This window comes from Heteronotia binoei, chromosome 8, assembly GCF_032191835.1.
Source record: "Heteronotia binoei isolate CCM8104 ecotype False Entrance Well chromosome 8, APGP_CSIRO_Hbin_v1, whole genome shotgun sequence".
Classification (NCBI taxonomy): domain Eukaryota; kingdom Metazoa; phylum Chordata; class Lepidosauria; order Squamata; family Gekkonidae; genus Heteronotia; species Heteronotia binoei.
Window position 1 is genome coordinate 81,350,926 of NC_083230.1, and position 18,825 is coordinate 81,369,750.

An 18,825-nucleotide genomic window follows, 5' to 3' on the forward strand; every position below is an offset into this window, starting at 1 on the left:
TCATATAGCTAGAAGATGAAGCAGGATATAACTGAATTTAAATTGTAAGAATGACTGCCGCAAGCAGAACTGAACCCATGTCCTCTCATAATATAACAAGATTTAAGAAGAGAATAGTGCAGAAAATTCCAGATTTCAGAGAAACTAGTTCCATCTCCCTGAAGTTCAGACTATCTAAAGTACTTTCTGCACTTCATTAACTGAAAAAAGCACCAGCTAATGAAAGCTGACTTAAAATATTACAAAGATATTCTGAACACACTTGCAGGATTTTGTACTTGGATCCAGTATTATGTATATCCAGTCTTAGTAATGGCTTCAGAATGAGCAACTAGGTTTTTAGTGAAATTATCTTACTGGCACTGCCAGCTTGTATACTGCTTGACAGTCTTTGTTTTTATATAATTAATACAGTATTTATACAGGTTTTAAACAGCATCTAGTGAAAAAGACAAAAAACTTTTTCTAGTGTTAAAGTCAGAAGGCAGCAGGAAAAGAGGTAGACCAAACATGAAATGGATTGACTCAATAAAAGAAGCTGTACCTCTCAGTTGGCAAGACCTGAACAAGGCATTTAGTTTGAGTATATTTAGGATATTGCACTGAGGAATTCATGTTCAGGGGTCCAAGCTCATAGTACATAGATACACTTGGCCTGTATATCATTTTGATGTGTTTGTTAAACTGAGAGATGAGCAGTTAAAACTTGTATGGAGAGTATTCACAATTCCATGATCTAAAAACAAAATACTGACTAATCCTGCAGCCCCTGCTTGTACAGTTACAACCCTCTGAAACAAACCTTTGCTAATTCTGCACCATCATGTCAACACTATTCTCCTTAACCTATGGTGGACTTAATGCAGTATATCATAGGTGCTGGGCTAAATGGGTCACTGCAGCTATACCACCATCTTTCAGGTACTGCAGAGCTGTACTTCTAAAATGTGGCATTTCCATTATCTGGTTGTATAGTGCTCAATATTCTGAGAATTCAAAGCTCACAAAGATTACTAAACTCTATCTATTGATGGGTGGTCAGTCCGACTGTACCCCGGAAAATCTAGACCTGGCTCTTCAAGCTGTAGCATCTTGGCTCAGGCTGAGTCGGTTGAAGCTGAATCCAACGAAGACGGAGGTTCTCTACCTGAGCCGGGATGGGAGATCCCTCTGTCAGCTCTTGACGGGGTGTCACTAATACCAGCCCCTAAGGTCATGAGCTTGGGTGTGCTCCTCGAGTCCTCTCTTACAATGGAGGCCCAAGTAGCAGCCATTACTAGATTTGCCTTTTTTCATCTTTGGCGGGTGCAGCAGTTGGCCCCTTTCCTGGAGCACGATGACTTCCCAATGGTTATCCATGCTACAGTCACCTCAAGAATACATCACTGTAATGCTCTCTACATGGGGCTACCCTTGGCACTGACTCGGAAACTACAGCTAGTGCAGAATGCTGCGGCATGGCTGTTAATGGGGCTCCCCCAGTGGGAGCACATTCGGCCACTGCTGAGAGAGCTGCACTGGCTACCTATTGTGTTCCGAGTCCATTTCAAGATGTTGGTATTGACTTTAAAGCCCTCTATGGTCAGGGGCCTGTCTATCTGCGGGACTGCCTTTCTTCACATGTTCCCCAGAGAGCACTGTGTTCAGGGACAAAAAAATCTATTGTCCATTCCTGGACCAAAGGAGGCTACGTTGCGGCTGACATGAGCTAGGCCCTTCTCGGTGGCAGCACCAGAATTGTGGAATGCTCTCCTGGAGGCCATAAGGGTCCTGTGGGATCTTTCTACTTTCCACAGGGCCTGTAAGACCGAACTGTTTCGACAGGCCTTTGAGATCTAACCGGGAGAGAGCTGCCACCCTACATCATTACAGAGTACTATATGATCACCGCTTATATTATATTGTAGTGATACAGCACCATGAAATGTTTTTTAAAAAGTAATTATCTTTTATTGGTTTTACTCTGTAAAAATGAATGTTGTTAACTGTCCTGAGCTTGCGGAGAGGGCGGGATAGAAATTTAAAGTAATAAATAATAATACTACTCTCAGTAGCCATTGGCCTCTCATTTTCCAATAAGGCTGAGACACCTCTTTTAACCCCACTCCAATATTTTCCCTCAGCATGAAGCACATTCACATGTTTATTAACTAAGGTGGAAAACTAATTGTTACAGGTTATGCCATTTGCTCCCTGCTTTTCTGCCATTAAGAATAGCACTCAAGGTACTCTGTATACTAGAAAGGCAAAAGCTAAAGTGTTAATTTGCCAAATTTAAAATGTTCTAGAATACTCTACAAATGAAATCCTGGATATACTTAAGAGTGCTTTAGCATAAAATATTGGTATAAAAGATTTAGCAACCAAAGCAGAGATAACATAGCTACATGTCAGGAACCTGATGTTATCTGCTGGATAACAAACCAACAGTAATAATTAATGATGCAGGTGAATTTGCATGGGAACTGGAAGTTCGAGATACTGATGACTGATGTAGCTTCTCCTGGACATGGTGATACAAAAGTGACACTTCAAGCTACTCAGGGCACAGACTTCATTCATCATGCATCCACAGGGAAGTGTTTTAAATACTGAGTAATCTATTTCAGGACAAGAGGTTATCCACTGAAGCTGCAAATGTCATAACAGGCTCAAAATAAGGAGACTTATTACAATGTGTGCCAATGTACCTTCCTCTTTTCTTCAAATACAAATCACAATTAAGGTTTCCTAATTTGAAACAAACTCCAGTTCCCCATGACACATGAACACAGGCTCCAATCAGTTTGTTTACTCCAGTTTCAGCTTGTGGCAAATAACTCTGATTCAGTCAGGAATCTGTATTCATTTGTCATGGGAAACCAGGAATCCTTAAGTGGTGGTGGGGAGTACCATGCATGCAAAGCAAGGCAACAAGCTTTTATTGTCACCTTCCTTGAATTCTAGTCAGGAGAAAAGTGCCTTGTAATTTTAAATAAAATTATAAAGTGCTTGCTCAGAACCTCATAAAATGCATTAACATTTTCAGTTTTTTAGCTACTCTGGTGCAAATATGGGAAAGCACAATAAACTAGATTTTTAATGCAAGTCAGTGGGGTAAAAGAAGCTGGTGGTTAAAGGTTTGATTAAACCAAGCACAAGAATGGGACCTTGTGTGCACAACATCCTGTTTCAAAATCATATGAATGAGGATGATTCAAGCACTCATAAACACAGTATCTTTCATGAAGATGTCAACAGCACTGAACAGATTGTTTCAAACATGCTGCTAAGGAAGTATCTGAATCAGCTGCTTTACATACATTTCAGCCTAACATTAACATAGCTTGGAAACTTCATCACAGACTGTTGGGGAAATTACAGTGCAGGACTCCCATTCTGCCCCCCCCCCCCTGGGCTCAGTAAGGGAGGGGAATGGGAGTCCTGTGCTCTTAATTTTCCCAACAAACCCAGGCCTCCCATGTGGCAGGTGAGAATTCTACCACTGAACCACCACCACCACCACCAATAATAATAATAATAATAATAATAATAATAATAATAATAATAATAATAATAATAATAATAATAATAATAATAATAATAATAATAATAATAATATATTGGATTTATATTCCGCCCTCCACTCCGAAGAGTCTCAGAGTGGCTCGCAATCTCCTTTATCTTCCTCCCCCACAACAGACACCCTGTGAGGTGGGTGGGACTGGAGAGGGCTCTCCCAGCAGCTGCCCTTTCAAGGACAACCTCTGCCAGAGCTATGGCTGACCCAAGGCCATGCCAGCAGGTGCAAGTGGAGGAGTGGGGAATCAAACCCGGTTCTCCCAGATAAGAGTACACACACTTAACCACTACACCAAACTGGCTCTCCATTTAGATGCTGACTGTAACACAGGTCCACTGGAAGAATACACCGCATGTTCCATTTAGGGACCACTTTGACCCTGTTTCCATTATGTATGTTGACAAACTCCTGGGATCTGTGAAGGCCACTGCTTCTGCCCTGGATCCTTGCCTATCCTGGCTTCTAAAATCACAAAAAGACCACATTAACAAATCCTTAGTATCTCTTATAAAATTAATCAATAACTCAGGGCACCTTCCCTTAACCACTCAAAGAGGCGGATACCTGGCCACTACTTTAAAAAAAATCCCTTAAGAAAACTCTAATCTGCCCTTCCTAGGCAAACTGGTGGACCCTTCTCAGTCTGGTTTCAAACAGGGCTATGGGACTGAGACGGCTCTGCAGGCTTTAGTTGATGACCTCCATCTAACTGCAGACAAAGGTCAGACCTCCCCTGTTACTCCTGCTGGATATATCTGCTGCCTTTACACAGGACCATGCAATCTTGTTAAGGGTTCTGGAGGCAGAGGTAAGCTGGACTAGTTCAAATCATTCTTCACAGCCCAGACTTCAAAGGTTGCCACTGGAGACAAATTATCATCAGCGTGGTACCTACCACCCTATGGAGTCCCACAGGGCATAATTCTATCCCTCATGTTCTTCAATTTTTTTAAAGCCCTTAGACCAAATCATTCACAGTTTTTAAGCTGGTTGTCATCAATATGTAGACAGTACACAAGTACATATATCCTTATCCAAACATCCTCATGAAGCAGTAGCGAACTTAAATCATTGCCTGGCAACTGAGGTTAAATGGTTAAGAAGAGTGAAGAAACTGAAACTCAGTGCTGAAAATACGTTAGTAATGCTGGATGGGAATGTGAAGGTCTTGAAATATATGATGTTTCCCACTTTCAATGTTGTTCAGTTAACCCTTGCCCACTCATTTAAGAGCCTCGGGGTTATTTTGGTCCCAACATCACTGCTGCAGAAATGTTGGAAGAGTTGCAAAAAAGGCACTGTCTAGCTTAAAAATGGCCCCTCACCTTGAGAAAGCTGATCTGGCCACCTGGATCCAGTAACAGTGACTACTATAATACACTGTAGATTGTATCCCCTCAAAATCAATTTGGATACTTCTGCAGGTGCCAAACCTGCAGTCACAAGTGAGAAAGACTGACTGTAAATAATGTAAATGTGAGGAAAGATCTCTCCATTCCACAGTAGGCTGATTTGCAGGGCAGAGAAAGGCAGGATTCCTTCTCTTGCCACATGCCTTACTCCTAAAAGAAACCTACTCACAGTTAATATTACTTGGTCTGCTCAGACATCCTGAGGAACACTGGTGAGGATGAGCATTTCATTACAGCAGCATTCATTTTAATAGAAAACCTGAGCGCTTTAGGCACTGAAGCAATTCCTTCCTTAAATAAGAGAGGTATATTCTGGAATATGAATTGTCTGCCCAAAAACAGACTTAGGATGTTGTGAACTCCTTGAGAGAAAGGGTAGGGGAGAAAATCCATTGTGATTACTCGCATCTCCAGTAGGGGCACAGAAACTGCTATTTTTTTACATCCATTTTTATACCAAAAGGACCATCAAATCCACCTACAGGTAAATAATCTAAGAGAACAGGGGGATCACAGAGCAGCAGATACATGTTTGGCAGGATGGATAAAATTAGAAGATTGTACCTGAACTTTAAAAAAAAAAAAGTCTCTAGTCTGAAGCACAAGTTTTTGTGAACCAGAAACAACATGCTATGCTTTAAGATGCCACAAGGCTGCTCTTTGGCTGCCCCACAACAACTCTGGAATAAGTTTAAAGTAAAAATCCAAATATATACATAAATAGGTCTCACTCGTATAATCCTCATTTACACCCCAGTCAAAATTAATACTATCATAAAATCCCAATATAAAAAATATAAAATTAGAAGATTGTACCTGAACTTTTTAAAAAAAAAAGTCTCTAGTCTGAAGCACAAGTTTTTGTGAACCAGAAACAACATGCTATGCTTTAAGATGCCACAAGGCTGCTCTTCGGCTGCCCCACAACAACTCTGGAATAAGTTTAAAGTAAAAATCCAAATATATACATAAATAGGTCTCACTCGTATAATCCTCATTTACACCCCAGTCAAAATTAATACTATCATAAAATCCCAATATAATTAAAACCAAGAGTAGTGGAAAAACTATCAGCTGACAAATTATAACCACATAACCATGGAATGGAACTAACAACCTCCAGCAGGAAATGCCACAGGTATTTGTGACTAGGATGCCACTTAGGAGGTTTTGCCTACTGCCTAAACACCATTAAAGAAGATATTAAGTGCACTTCAACAGGTATATATCCCAGAGTCCATTATTTCCCTCTGGTCATCTTCCATTTCTTGACAACTGTACTCAGGAAAAGGAATTCTAATTCTGTCCATTATGAATGTAGGAGACAGTGGTGCTTAAAACTCAATTCTGGAATATTAAACAAACTGAGCTAAAAGTCCTAGGCTGCGGGAACTGCACTGGCTGCCAATTGCGTACCGAGTCCATTACAAGGTGCTGGTTATTACCTTTAAAGCCCTATATGGCCGAGGACCTGTCTACCTTAGGGACCGTCTCTCTCCATATGTTCCCCAGAGGGCACTGAGATCTAGTTCACAAAATCTTCTGAAAATCCCTGGGCCAAAGGAGGCTAAGTTAAAAACAACAAGGGAGCAGGCCTTCTCGATAATGGCACCCCAATGGTGGAACCAGCTGCCAGAGGAGGTGCGGGCCCTGCGAGATTTCAACCAGTTCCATAGAGCTTGTAAAACCGCCCTCTTTCAACTAGCCTTTTAAGTTGAACTTAGCAGTAACATCACGCCATCTTTATATATACTGAGTTTGTAGCACTGTTAAGTTTTTAGGCTATTTATGTAATTTAATTAATGTATGAACAGTTTTATATTGTTATTGTTTGATTTTATTGTTGTTGCATCATGGTATGTACCATGTCCTGTAAGCTGCCCTGAGCCTGCCTCGGCGGGGAGGGCGAGGTATAAATAAAAATTTATTATTATTATTAAAAGCTGCAAAAATAACCAATGAATAAAAATATCCAGCTTCTGAATTTAAGCATTACAACTAACAGTCATGTACTATATTTATTACTATCAACTTCCTAGTAGACTCCAGTACTATCAGAGGGAGCTGCTGCCACTCAAAGGTCCAGAGTGGTGCATCAGTTAAGAGTGTTGAACTAGGATCTGGGAGAACCAGGTTTGAATCCCCACTCTGCAAAAGAAGCTTGCTGAGTGATGTTGGGCCAGTAACACACTCTCAGCATTACCTATCTCACAGGATTGTTGCTGATAAAGATGGGGTATAAATGAAGTAAATAAATAAAATTGTAATCCATATGGATGATCTTGTACATCTATTTTACATTGTCTAGCTACCGGAGCAGTATGTATTTACGTTCTCAAGTTAAAAATAATTATGACCTTCTTAACCAAACACTAATACCAGTGTACAGAAACACTGTTTGGTGTACTGCTTACCAACCTTGCTTTTAGAAAGTTCTGAACATTTACAGCTCAACCTTAGCATGTTTATTAGGGATGAAGTCCACTATGTTCCACGGAGCTTGTTTTCAAACAAATGCTCATTCAAGACATACATGGATTTCAAAATGTGAAAGTCCCTTTTTCAATCTGTCCACCCTGGTCATTTACAAGCTTTCCCCAGCACATGTTAACCTGCAACATTCACCATATTTCCTGAGCCCCCGAAAGGCAACCATTATTTAAAAATGATTAACTGCATAATCTTAATAGAATAAAACAGAATTACAAGACAAAAACCACATAAACTACAATATACCTTTCACCTGTTAACCCCTTGAAACTCAGGAAATGTTGCATTGTTTCTTAACTGCAAAAGGTCAATAATGTACATTTATTGCAACCAAAGTGCTAAAGAGTCTTGCAGTACCTTAAATATTAACAACTTTATTGTGGCATAGGCTTTTGTTAGAGCTCACTGTCAGATGCATGAAGTATTCCATTCAGCTGGCAGATAAATTTATGCACAAAGCTGCAAACAGCAATGAAGGGAAGATTACAACAGGTTAGAAAGCCCACCTTCCCATGCCAACATAAGGTACACAAGATTACAGCATTTTTTTCAAGTAGGTCACCCACAAGATGTGTTTATACACACATATGTATCTACACAAGCATATACACATGCACAAGATGAATAAAGCCATTTTCACTCAGATTCACAAAGGTCAATTTTCTGTGTAATACCACATTGCCCAGCACTATTTAAAGAAACGAAAATCTTTTTTTAAAAAAAGATGTTATTTAGTTACGCTAAGTCAAAAAGCTGGTGGAACAGGACAATTTTTTCTTAATTTGTGCTGTAAAAATGCAATGGTAAATTCATGAAAGCAAGCTAAAATAAAGGGTATACCATATTAAAATATTTCTGGCAATTTATCACATCACAAAAATTCTGATTAGCTACATTGCTTTACTAGAGAACCACAAAATAAACAGACCCACAAAACCTTTCAGAGAGAGAAATACATGAGAATCAAAATGTACATTGTCCAACTCAATTCCACCCCACAGAGAGGTGCATTACATCACATTCTCACAATGCAGGGGGAAGGGCTTGCCCATAGAAAGCAAGCTTTACAATGATCTCCCGCTGCTGTTCTGCTTCCTTTGGAGGGACATACGGCTTCATTCTAAAGGAACAGCATCTGAAATCCAGACAATATATCATCTTTATTCAGCGGTGTTATTTAACAACCTAACGAATCCAACCAACAGAATCAGATTGATCTTTCACATCTCAATAGAAGGGCAGATTTTTAAAACTTAAAAGTAATTAGGGGGGTGCACTACTACAGAAAGAACATTATTATAGCAGATTGCAATTTCTAAACTAGATTATTCAGGCTGCCTCTTTTGAACTCTAAATGCCATGTTTACTGGGTATGACCATTTGGTTCAAGTTGCAATTCAAATGAAATGCATCTGGTTACATGGAAAGGGGGAGGGGAAGCAGTGGGGGGGGGAGGATACACCCGGGCACAAGAGAATGTGCACCAATATACATTTTACATGGTTGAATCCAAACCATAGAAATCTTCCAGAATCCCAAATGGCCTTGAAAAAGACACTGACCTCAAAGGATGTAATGCTGTATTTTTTAGCTCTCAATCTCTATCAACTATCTGCTACTACAAAAATATACATCTCCCCCTTCTCTGTCCAGTCCTAGCAGCAAGAAAGAATGCAAGCCCATTTAATTTATGCTAATTTTTGCAGCAGATTTAAAAGCCTGAAGACTGTGTACAGGACACAATGTGAAAAGAACTTTAGGAATTAAATGAAGATTTTAATATATACAAGTATTTTAAACTAGTTTGCATCCAAGCAATTTAAAATACATTTAAATCCTCTGAAAAACATGCCACGTATTTCTCATCCATTTTTTCCCTAAACCCTAACGACTGATTTAGATTAAAGCGATTCAGAATTCCTTATGCGAAGCCATGCATCCTTGCTGCAACATCTGATGAAACGGTCAAATAAACGTACCAAAAAAAAGGTTTTAAAAGATCACAGATATAAAATTACTAACCTCATAAAGTGCAACAGTGCTTAAAATCCAGCAAGTTGAGGCATACAAGGTAAAAATGGAAGTGAAGAGATCCCGAATTATTTTGCTATTTTTTTTTTAATTTTCTCAGTTTGAAATGTTCAAAAACCAGCAGAGACTCCGTCGGCCATTTTGACTTGAACTCGCTCTCTCCCTCGCGCGCGCGCGCACACACACACACTCCCTCTCGCTCGCTTTCCCCCTCCGTCTCTATAAAGGAAGCAGGTTTTTGTGACCTTCAAACAGAGGCAGGTCATGTGACTCGGGACGCTGTCAATCAGAGGGGGGGGGGGGGTTGGAAAGCTGTAACCTTAAAGAGATCACAGCTTTTCTTTAAACAAGAAGCGTTTCTGCTCTTCAATCGCTAATCTGTGCAAGCTACAACAAAGCTTTTTCCCATTATTTCTCAGTTAAATGTATAAGTGTATTCTACATTTTAAAATAAAAAATCTAGCAAAACTTTCAAAGTTCTTGGAATTATACTAGTTGAATTCTCAACGTCACAGTTTTCTCCCAGTGAACTTAATTTTCTCCACTTTTCTTATTTTCCACTTTAAAATCTAGGATATACCAAAATTAACAAGAAGAAGGGGCAGGGAAAGACAAAGGAAATAGGGTTTTTCTTTATTTAAATACCAACAGGAGGTATCTTTACACCCATATAATATACATTGGAATGTAACCTTTCAATTGCACTAAAATTTGTCCCTTACAGGGATGGATGTGTGTGTGTGTAGTCATCTGTCTGTCTGCCTAAATTTACAAACTCTGTATCTGGACTGAAATATGAAGTAATCAGTACCAATATTTGAATACTGAAGTACAAGATACTAAAAAGTTAATTATAAAATTAGTTTTGTAAGAGAAAGCAGCTTCAAAAATTCTGCTTTACAGAGTCTAATGGTTACCTTATACAGATAATTTGTCTAGTAGCCTTTTCATTTAATGTCCAAATCAAGCAAACCTGTACCACAACTACCTTTAGCACCATACCCAAAAGGTAAGGCCAAATCAAGATCCAATACCGAGCCTTTGGGTCAAGCACTGTATTTGCTTTGCTACACCAACCCCATTTGATGTGCCAACAAGCTGGTTTTATTCATGAATAAAAAGGACATTCGTGTTGTTTCCAGCTCTGATCATGTATAATTTCTGCAACTCAAAAAATGCTATGCATAGAACCATAATTTAGCTATGGATTAACACTGAATAGCCAGGGTTCTTGAAAGCAAGCACCTTTGTTCTACTCAACTTTACCACCCCTCCCTGGCACTGGACAGAATGCTGAATTTGGACCTGGGAAATGAACTGAAAATCACACTTATGGTGGCTTTGGGTCAATCACTGCCTCTCAAGCATAACTTCTTCCGTAGGGCTGATATGCAAGTAAAGCAGAAACCACCTTCACAATATACTATCACAAACTCTCAGAGAAAGGAGAAAATGTAATATGCTCCAAATACCACATTTTCCCTGAATTTACAACCTACTGCTAATGGTATACAATGGCCTCCAGTAACCAAGAGGAGTCAAAAATGGTGACAGCATTGGTGATACTATAAGAAAAGAGTGTTAAACATGCAGCCCGCGGGCTGGATCTGGCCCCTGCAGGGCTACAGTCAGGCCTGCAAACAGACCTCCAACCAGGTCTACTACTTTCTGTTCCTCCCCCGTTTCCAGAATCAGAGCTGACTTTTGCTCAATCCCTCCTATTTCCTGCTTTGCAGAGGCAAGAAAAAAACTGAGCCTCCCTTCCCTCAATTGGCTGAAGGTTCCTCCTCCTTTGGGGAGGGAGGGAGAAGGAAAAGAGAGAGAAAGAAAGAGTGAGATAGTTCTGTGGCACTTTTAAGAAGGCCAACAACATTTTACTTCAGGTATTAACTGGAATGAAAGAGCCCTGTGGCGCAGAGTGGTAAAGCTACAGGACTGCAGTCTGAGCTCTCTGCTCATCACCTGAGTTTGATCCTGGTGGAAGCTGGGTTCAGGTAGCTGGCTCAAGGTTGATTCAGCCTTTCATCCTTCTGAGGTTGGTAAAATGAGTACCCAGCTTGCTAGGAGGAAAGTGTAGATGACTGGGGAAGGCAATGGCAAACCACCCCACAAATAGTCTGCCGTGAAAACGTGATGCGACATCACCCCAGAGTTGGAAACAACTGGTGCTTGCACAGGGGACTACCTTTACCTTTTTATAAACTGGAATAAGCAGGAGGGGGGAGAATGTCCAATAGCACTTGGAAAGATCCCCCTTTGCAGTTCTAAATGATGGGGAGGGAGAAAAAACGTAGAGCATGCCTTGTATTCTTTATTAGTGGAACAGACCTAGAATCCAGTAGCCCCTTAATGACTAACAAAATTTGTGGCAGGGCATGAGTTTTCATGAGTCACTGCTCACTGTTTCAGATACAGCTAGAATGTGAGTCAATCTATCCTTGTATCTTGGATAGTGTACAGGGCTTTTTTGTAGCAGGAACTCCTTTGCATATTAGGCCACGCCTCCCTGATGTAGCCTATCCTCCAAGAGCCTACAATAGGCCATGTAATAAAAGCCCTGTGAGCTCTTTGAGAATTGGCTACATCCAGCAGCAGCTCGAGGCGGAACAGCACCCTAGACAGGGCACCCCGCCCCCTCCGAAAAAGGCAGGGGGCAGCTGTGCACCTTTGCTGCGGAGTGCGCTGTGAGGCTGCCCTAGCTCCACCCCTGCATCTGATGAAGCTGGCAGATTGATGGGCAGCCCCGCAGTGTGCTCTGCAGTGCAGGTGCATGGTTCCCCTGCAGCTGCTTTCACTGGTATTTCCCTCGCCAGAGAGGTGAGGGCGGGTGGGAGGGCCATTCCAGTGCCCTCCTGGGACTCCCACTGGTACCCTTGCCAGGGCCACGCCACTGACAGCTGCCTGGCTGCCTAGTGAAAGGGCTGCAACTGGCTGCATCAGGGGTGTGTGGCCTAATATGCAAGGCAGTTCCTGCTCTAAAAAAAGCCCTGGTGAAGTGATTTCAGACACCAAATGACAATAGCAGGCATTGGTCATGAGAGAAGAAACCTAGGTCTCAGTTAAATTCAGTACGATGCACTGTCCTGAGCTTTGTTACAAGCTGCAAGCCAGCAGTCTTTCTTACCTCCCTTTGAAATTCCTTTGTAAGAGAACTGCTGCTCCTAAGGCAGCAACTGAATGTCCTGGAAGATTAAAATGTTCCCCCATTGGTTTTTGAATGTTGTGTTTTCTAACATCAGTAGAAAGAGCAAGAGTTCAGTAGCACCTTTAACAAAAATTCGTGGTAGGGTATGAGTCACTGCTCACTTGTTCAGGCTTATTTCTATTTATGCTTTGCATCCTCCTGGACCAAACTGAGACCTAGGTTTCCTGTGTCATTACCAATGCTGATATCTTCATGTCTACTATCTATATGACACCTAATCTAATCATGCCTGCTATTACCATTCAGCATCTGAAATAATCTGTATAAGGTTTATATATTTGCTACCTCGTGTTACATTTTATGGCACACATGCCCCAGCCTGACAAAGTGACATTTATGGCAGATCCAACCCTCATAACAAATGAGTTCAACACCTCTAGTTAAGATGTTCATGCCTTTATCCAGAACTATTTATTATGCAACATCACCCTGAGCCTGCTTGGCGGGGGAGGGCGGGATATAAATAAAATTTTACTTACTTACTTACTTACCTTCAACTTTCAAGTACTGCAATTCAGCCTTCTCTCCAAGATCTTCTACTCTTCTCCCACATTACTACATGTACCTTCAAAAGCTTTCAAAGCTGTTGCTATTCATATAAAATTGCCCACTCTTTCAGAGTGCCTCATTTTATAATACTCCATAAAGTTGTCTGCTAATAGTAACTACACTAACTTTTCTACTACAGAAACTCCAAGTGGCATGGTCAGATCTTTTTGCTCTGAAGGCCTGGTTGAGTATCCCAGCCCACCCCTGTCTAGGCAGCGAGTGGTTTATGCTCACCCACGGAGACTAATGGACCCATCTGGGTTCCAGAATGCTCTGCAGGATCCAGTTCCCCCTGGTGATTCATTAGATGAGCTGATCGAGAGGTAGAATTCCCATCTCTGTGAAGATATTGATGAAATAGCCCCCCAAAGTCCTCTTCACTCCCGTTTAAACTATCTCCCTGGTACACTCCAGAACTCAGGCAGATGAAATGGCAGCTTAGACAACTAGAGCAAATTTGTCAACACACTCTCAATGAAGCTGCAAGAACATCTTACAGGTCATTTATGAACTCCTATGAGATGGCAGTGAAGGGTATTAAGAAAGAGTCCTATACAGCTTCCAGTGCATCCACTAGTTCTCACCCAGCACAATTGTTTAGGGCAGGGGTGGGGAACCTTTTTCTGCCAAGGGCCATTTGGATATTTATAACATCATTTGTGGGCCATACAAAATTATCAATTTAAAAAACAGTGCTGTGCTGAGTGAGAACGATTCAGGCAGGCAAAATTTATGTAAATAATTGTTTTTCTATTTGAAGTCAAGTGGGGGAGAGCCTAATTCAGCACATATACACCCCGGCCTGCTGCCCTAGGCAAATGCCTAGGTCTAGGCATATTAGACCACATCCCGTAATATTAGCATATCAGGCCACACACTCATTAGCATATTAGGCCACACCATCTGGGATAATCACGTGCAAATTAAACTGATGGTAGCTGGCTCCCACCCCCCATCCCTCCCTCCCTTTATGTAGAAACTGCAGCCACTCCCAGCAGACCTTAAAGGCATCCACATACCCCAGCAGCAGTCCTTCCACAATGCCCACCACTCAGGTTCCAGAGAGGAGGGAGGGAGGGAGGGAGGGAGGGAGGGAGGGAGGAAGGGAGGAAGGAAGGAAGGAAGGAAGGAAGGAAGGAAGGAAGGAAGGAAGGAAGGAAGGAAGGAAGGAAGGAAGGAAGGAAGGAAGGAAGGAAGGAAGGAAGGAAGGAAGGAAGGAAGGAAGGAAGGAAGGAAGGAAGGAAGGAAGGAAGGAAGGAAGGAAGACAGACATGGGGGGGAAGAAAGGAAAATGAAATGGAGGCAAGAAAGGGTAAGAAAGAAATGGGGAAGAGAAAGAAAGGGGAAGAAAGAAATGGGGGAAGAAAAATAAAGAAATGGGGGGAGAAGCGAGAATAAAGGAAAATGAAGAAATAGGAATAAAGGGGGTAACAGAGATATAAGAAGAAGAAGATAGAAGATATTGGATTTATATCCCGCCCTCCACTCCAAAGAGTCTCAGAGCGGCTCACAATCTCCTTTACCTTCCTCCCCCACAACAGACACCCTGTGAGGTGGGTGGGGCTGGAGAGGGCTCTCACAGCAGCTGCCCTTTCAAGGACAACCTCTGCCAGGGCTATGGCTGACCCAAGGCCATGCTAGTAGGTGCAAGTGGAGAAGTGGGGAATCAAACCCGGTTCTCCCAGATAAGAGTCCGCACACTTAACCACTACACCAAACCGGCTCTCCAGTTATAATGTGAGGTAGCAGAGATATAAACTTTTATAAAGGACACAAACACAATTAAAGATATTCTGTTTTAACAGACATGCTTAAAATGGTCACAATATTTTATTTAAAAGGGAAAGGTGGGGAAATAGTGTAATTTGTCAATGAAATTTTTAAAAACAAAACATTAAGAAAAAACACAAGGATCACAGCAGAACCTAAAAATATAAAATACTCTGAGCCTGGGGAAACAATGAAGTAGCATTGCAAACTTCTCCCCCTGCCACTCTGGGGTCTCTCTCGACTTGGCTTCGCGAACGAAAATTTAAGAAGGGTGCAATAGTCCACGTCTGCTGCAGGCTCGCTGGTGGCTGACAAGACCAATGCGGGACAGGCAGGTCCAGCCACAGTGGCTGCAGGGAAAAGTCTGATTTAGGGTTGGTGCTGTAGCAGTGCAATTCTTCCTCAATCTCCTTTTGTCCTCAAGACCAGCTATGCATGCGTTCTCAAAGGAAGAGACAGCCTGGTGGATGGTGTGTCTCCATGCTTTGCGATCTGAGGCTAGGTCAGACCACTGGTGATGGTTGATGCGACAGGTGCCAAGGGATTTCTTCAAGGAGTCCTTGTACCTCTTCTTTGGTGCCCCTCTATTTCGATGGCCGGTGGAGAGTTCGCCATACAGGGCAATCTTGGGAAGGCGGTGGTTTTCCATCCTAGAAATATGGCCTGCCCAGCGCAGCTGCGTCTTCAGCAGCAGTGCCTCGATACTGGTAACCTCCGCCCTCTTGAGGACTTCAGTGTTGGTCACAAAGTCACTCCAGTGGATGTTGAGGATGGTGCGAAGGCAGCGCTGATGAAAGCGCTCGAGGAGTCGCAGGTGATGACGGTATAAAACCCACGATTCGGAGCCGTAGATGAGGGTTGTCATCACAAACGCTTTGTAAACATTGATCTTTGTGCCTTTTTTCAGATGCTTGTTGCTCCACACTCTTTTGTGCAGTCGGCCAAATGCACGGTTTGCCTTTGCCAGCCTGTTGTCAATCTCCTTGTCGATCTTGGCATCTGAGGAGATGATGCACCCCAGGTAGCTGAACTGCTGGACTGTCTTCAGAACTGATTCACCCACAGTGATGCAGGGAGGGTGATAATCTTCCTGGGGTGCAGGCTGGTGGAGAACTTCTGTCTTCTTCAGACTAACTTCTAGGCCGAATAGCTTGGCAGCCTCTGCAAAGCAGGATGTCATATGCTGCAGAGCTGATACCGAGTGGGAGACGAGTGCAGCATCATCAGCAAACAGTAGCTCTCGGATGAGTTTTTCCATCGTCTTGGAGTGGGCCTTTAGTCGTCTCAGGTTGAACAGGCTGCCATCGGTGCGATAGCGGATGTAGACACCATCGTCATCATCTAGATCTACTGCGGCTCTTTGAAGCATCATGCTAAAGAAGATCGTAAAGAGAGTTGGCGCGAGAACGCAGCCTTGCTTTACACCTGTGCCTATTGGGAAGGGCTCCGAGAGGTCGTTGCAGTGTCTGACTTGGCCTCGCTGGTCTTCATGGGTGGGTGGGCTCCCTCTGGGTATCCTACCCCCCCAGGGAAAGTGTATGCGCAATACATAGCCTCTCCTCTCCCGGTGTAGTGAACGCCGCGTGGTCACTGTCTGGCTATGCCTGGCAGATGGTCACTGCAATGGCCTCTCCTGCATTACTGCATCCGTAGCAACACCTTCTCGCTGGTCCCCCCCGTTTTTCACAGAGTTTGCTACGTCATGGTACTCTGGGGTCTACTCAGATTGTTAATGGCTCTCCAGTGTAATATGCCCTTTTGGTTGTGGGTTTCCAGGTTAGAGTACTCACTAAGTCAGGTCCATTGAGCCAAGACAAGCTGGCTCAAAGCATCAACCCTTTATTTGCAATGGCACAACTCCAGGGAGCATGAGCTTCAGCTGGCTTTAGGAACACTGAAAGTGAAACTGATCTCCACTCCATTGAAACACACTGCAGCACAGACAAAAGTTACAAGGAAAACACGGAGAGTTTTTGTGCTATCCATCTGGCCACGGAGACCTTTATGGAAAATCTATTCTACATTTTCCTTGCATTTTTGCTTCCTGCTGTGAAGATGAAGCAGAAAGAGCAGGGAACTTCATCAGCCTTGGGTGAGGGTGAGGATAGGAGGAGGGATTAAAGAGCCCTGGGGGCCTGATTAAAGCCCTGGGAGGGACGGTTCTGGCCCGTGGGCCAAACATTTGACACCCCTGTTTTAGATACTTTATTCTATTGTTTACACATCATCACAGTTCTAATCCTTCCAAAAAGCTTCTGATGATTAAGGAAGAGTTGTATAATTTCACTTGCATTCAAAATAAAAACTAGACACCATCATACAATTGACCATAAAGCTCCACTTCATTCTCCAAAGGCACAGCTATCCAAGCACCAGCTTCACTCTTGATCACACTGAAGAAAATTATGAGGTTTCATTTGATCAAGCTAGACATCATAAAATGGATGTATGGGGCCTACATCTGTTACGGGGAGTACAGTTTATCCTCAGTCATTTATGTCCCATATCTGATAATAGTTACCCAAAAGTTTTATTTACTTAAGCTACAGCCCCACCCAGCAGAAGGTTTAGGACATAAATTCTCATTAACAAATTATAATCAAAGAAAATTTAAGAATTATCACCTAGCTGCTATATTTATTCTAACTGCCAAAATCCAGCCCAAATAACACCTAACACCACTTCTGAATGCTGCTTAAGTTCACAATTGTGGCAGGATTGGGGGTAGTGATGATGGTTTCATAAGTAAAGGAGAGGGGGAAAACCACAAAGTACACATTTGCTGCCTGTTAATTTCGGATTGTAAAAGACAAAGAGGAGGGGACCAGTCCTAAAACACTTTAGAACAGGGGTGTCAAACTCATTTGTTAGGAGAGCCAGATTTGAAATAAATGAGACCTTGTTGGGCCGGGCAATGTGTGTCATAAAATGTAATGCCAGGTAGCAGACATATAAACTTTATAAAGGGCACAGAGAAACACAATTAATTTTCTTTGCTTAAAATAAAACATGCTTAAAACATTAGCATGCTTGCAATATTTTGTTTTACAGTCTCTGATGTCACCTCTTGCTATGAATTATTGCATCAAAAACTGCAATGTCTGTGCTGTACCAGTCTTGAATATGTTGTTCAGGTATTGTTCAGGTGTACATTGCAAACCTACTTTTGATTTATTGACATTCATTACAGAGATCTCATGGTCAATGCTTTGAGTCTAAGACCTAGAGGAAAACATGAAGCAGCCGGGCATTGGGAGCTTTTGTACAGAAGTTGCTTCATGTGCTAGTCAAGAACATGTGAAGGCACCATGGCACAGACTGAGGGCTATGTGCTTGTCTACAAAACCATAGTCTTCCCAAGAAAAATAACTACAACTCCTATGTGGCAGTGCAAGAACAGAGAGACAGCCATATATAGTGGTCAGTATCAGCCTACTATCTGGGAAGTCTAAGTTCAAGATCACCAATCAAAGGAAAATGTGAAAGAAAAATCATGGGAAATTTGCTAAGGAAACCTGGGCTGGACTCATCCCGGCTTGCTATTGCTCTTCTAAATAGTTCACATGCTTGCCTATTGAGAAAGACTGAAGAGCAAGAATATAGGAAAAAGAGGAGGGGAACTCAAGTTGAACCCATAACAAGCCCACTCACACTCTCTCTGTAGCAAGGTAAAAATCTTATACCTTCAATAATTAAAAGTGCTTTCTTTGTATCTCTCCCAATGGTGGAGACTGGGCAAAGGAAGCTCTGGTTCTTCCCTTCCTTCCCCAAGGGCTGAGGAGAGGAAGGAGTCTCAGCCATTAAGT

General features: G+C 42.3%; 1 protein-coding gene across 9 annotated transcripts in view; it reads right to left on the bottom strand.

Moving 5' to 3' along the window:
• The window catches only part of TNRC6B (trinucleotide repeat containing adaptor 6B), a 201,436-nt gene that overhangs the window by 108,460 nt on the left and 74,151 nt on the right, over positions 1-18,825 (bottom strand). The window contains exon 2 of one of the 9 annotated variants that reach the window (XM_060245404.1): positions 9,487-9,714. The exons of the other annotated variants lie outside the window; for them this stretch is intronic. Coding sequence (XP_060101387.1) covers positions 9,487-9,491 — 5 coding nt within the window. The 5' untranslated portion in view covers positions 9,492-9,714. The remainder of the gene's footprint in view (positions 1-9,486; positions 9,715-18,825) is intronic. 9 annotated transcript variants of the gene reach the window in all.